Source organism: Olea europaea, unplaced genomic scaffold (assembly GCF_002742605.1).
Source record: "Olea europaea var. sylvestris unplaced genomic scaffold, O_europaea_v1 scaffold806, whole genome shotgun sequence".
Classification (NCBI taxonomy): Eukaryota; Viridiplantae; Streptophyta; class Magnoliopsida; order Lamiales; family Oleaceae; genus Olea; species Olea europaea.
In genome coordinates, this window is record NW_019266496.1 from 315,548 (window position 1) to 318,152 (window position 2,605).

Consider the following 2,605-nt stretch of genomic DNA (forward strand, 5'->3'; position numbering starts at 1 on the left):
TTTGTGGCTTTAATTTGAGTTTTCGAAGGCGGAACACCAAAGATTCGTCAAGGGGTCTACTATTGTCAAGAAAGAGATTGAAGATTTGTCGTTGAAATTCGTGTTGAAGATCAACAATAGCTTGAAATTCTTGTATTATTTTGTTGTAAATATTCTCAATCTTTTAATTGATTCATTATGCAATTATGAGCGACTAATTTCTTAAATGTTAGGAACAACGATGTAACTTAGTTTTAATATTTATATAATTCAAAAAATTCCATACAACTTTGATTATGTATTAATTGCTTAGTGTGTGCTTAATTATATTCAATTGCTTGATCATCAACCGATGAATTTTAGGAAATATATTGAGACTGAAAGGTGATACATTTGGGACTGAATAGGTCTAATTTTATTGTTAACACATAAAAAGAAACTAAATGATGTTGGATTATGAGGATATTAATTGATATACGTGAAATTGGAATTCTTAACCATCTAATCCCTTGTCTTCTTCTTCCAAAAAGTCTCACACGTCGATTAGATTAGATAATTTTAGTTTTAACCTAAATTATTGGTTCGTCAATTGGTTACCACACCAGTTTAATAATTTGAAGCCATGTTTAGAATAAAAAATTGATAATGAATAAATAGTCCTTGCGGGCGATATTTAGCCCTTGTTTGAGCCCCATTTTTGGAGAAGAATGAATTTTTGAATAGTGTATTGATGAAAAATGTGTGGTTAAAAAATAAGGAAAAATTTTGAATTTACGTGTAATATTATTTTATTGAAGAATGTGATTGAAATGATGTCAAAATACTGTTTAAAAATGTATTTTTTTCAAAAAAAAGACTCAAACAAGGGCTTAGATTTGAAATCCACTTGTATCCGTAAGTTGCAGTGTAAGCGAACTATAACCCAATAACAAGTCTAGAGAAGAGCATGGGCCAAGTTACAAAGAAAGTTTATTGAGAAAGACACAAGATACAGAGATTTGGGCTCTTGTGGCCAGCCCAACAACATATGGTAAAATAATCTTACACGTGCGAAGCCCACGTTTATTATTCTCTCTCACTTTCTACACGCATACAACATATAGCGCTGAAATCCACAGAGAGAGAGAGAGAGAGAGCAGGAGAAACGAAAACCCTAGATAGCACATCATCGTTTGGGTGTTTACAGATCACGAAATGGATGCGGAGGACGAGGCAACTGGACATATGATCGAGGAGGAGGAGATATACGTTAATGGCGGTGAAGATGGTGACGAGTCAAAGCGTCACAGGCCAATCATTAGTGGCGAGCAACTAGACATCGAGGCGTATGCGGCGCTGTACACTGGCCGCACGAAGATCAGTCGGCTTCTTTTCATCGCGGAGAAATGCGGCAACGCTTCGATGCAGTTGGATGCCCTGAGGATGGCTTACGACGAGATTAAGAAGGGGGAGAACACGCAGCTGTTCAGAGAGGTTGTCGCGAAGATTGATGGTCGTTTGGGTCCCAATTATGGGCCGGATAATGCTTGGGCTGATGCTGTGGACAGGCGGGCTGAGTTGAGGAAGGAGAAGCTCGAGAACGAGCTTAATGCTTACAGGGTATAGTAATTACTCTGCACCTTTGCTGGAATATCTTTTATCGTATTTTATGGAGCTGCTTTGAGTGATATTCGTTCTACTTTTCTGTCTATATTCATGTGTATTAAATCTGTGTAAACGCACTTAGGTATTTGGTTTTTTGTTTGGAATTACAGAGTGCATTTGGGATCATTTGATTTTCTTTGGGTTGATATCGTCAACATGTTTTTTCAATAGAATTGTTGGATCTGTGTGATATATGATTTTGATAAGTGATTATTGATAGTGGCTATGTTGCGTTTCCAAAGGAGAAAAAGGATACCGTAATGTTCTGTTCGAGAAAAAGTTTTGCACTATTTGAAACATTGTAGCATTTTTTTGTAAGCAATTACTTCAAATTTATATAAGTTGGTCATATTGTTAATTTGTTTAGTAGAATGAAACTTCACTCACTGTCACAGCTTGGTTTCTGTATATCGCTTTTTCATGTAAAAAATGTGAGCTTAGCATTTAAAATTTCTGTACACAGAACATGGCAAGTGGATATGAATACGTGGTCAAAATATATCGATTAGTCATGCATCAATTTCTTATTTGGCATGATGATTTTACCTGTTGAAATAATGGTTATAGTTGTTTTTTGGCCCTGTCAATTATGTTGGAAGACGAACTGGATTTTTTACCGTTCTTCCAGCATATTTATTTCCCCTATTTTCATGCAGACAAATTTGATCAAAGAGAGCATTCGAATGGGATACAATGATTTTGGAGACTTTTATTTTGCACATGGTCAGCTTGGAGATGCTTTTAAGAATTACGTCCGAACGCGTGATTATTGCACGACATCAAAGCATATTGTTCATATGTGTCTGAATGCAATTTTAGTTAGCATAGAGATGGGTCAGTTCACTCATGTTACAAGCTATGTTAGTAAGGCTGAGCAAAGTCAAGATGCCTTGGATTCCATTACAATTGCAAAATTACGTTGCACTGCTGGATTGGCTCTCTTAGAAGGCAAGAAGTACAAGCTTGCCGCTCGGAAGGTTTG

The 2,605-nt window shown here is 36.3% G+C and overlaps 1 protein-coding gene across 1 annotated transcript in view; it reads left to right on the plus strand.

Annotated features, from left to right (window-relative positions):
- The first annotated feature begins 1,065 nt into the window (after nt 1–1,065).
- The window catches only part of LOC111391569 (COP9 signalosome complex subunit 1), a 4,541-nt gene continuing 3,001 nt past the window's right edge, over nt 1,066–2,605 (plus strand). The window contains exons 1-2 of the mRNA XM_023016808.1: nt 1,066–1,578; nt 2,280–2,600. Coding sequence (XP_022872576.1) covers nt 1,174–1,578; nt 2,280–2,600 — 726 coding nt within the window. The 5' untranslated portion in view covers nt 1,066–1,173. The remainder of the gene's footprint in view (nt 1,579–2,279; nt 2,601–2,605) is intronic.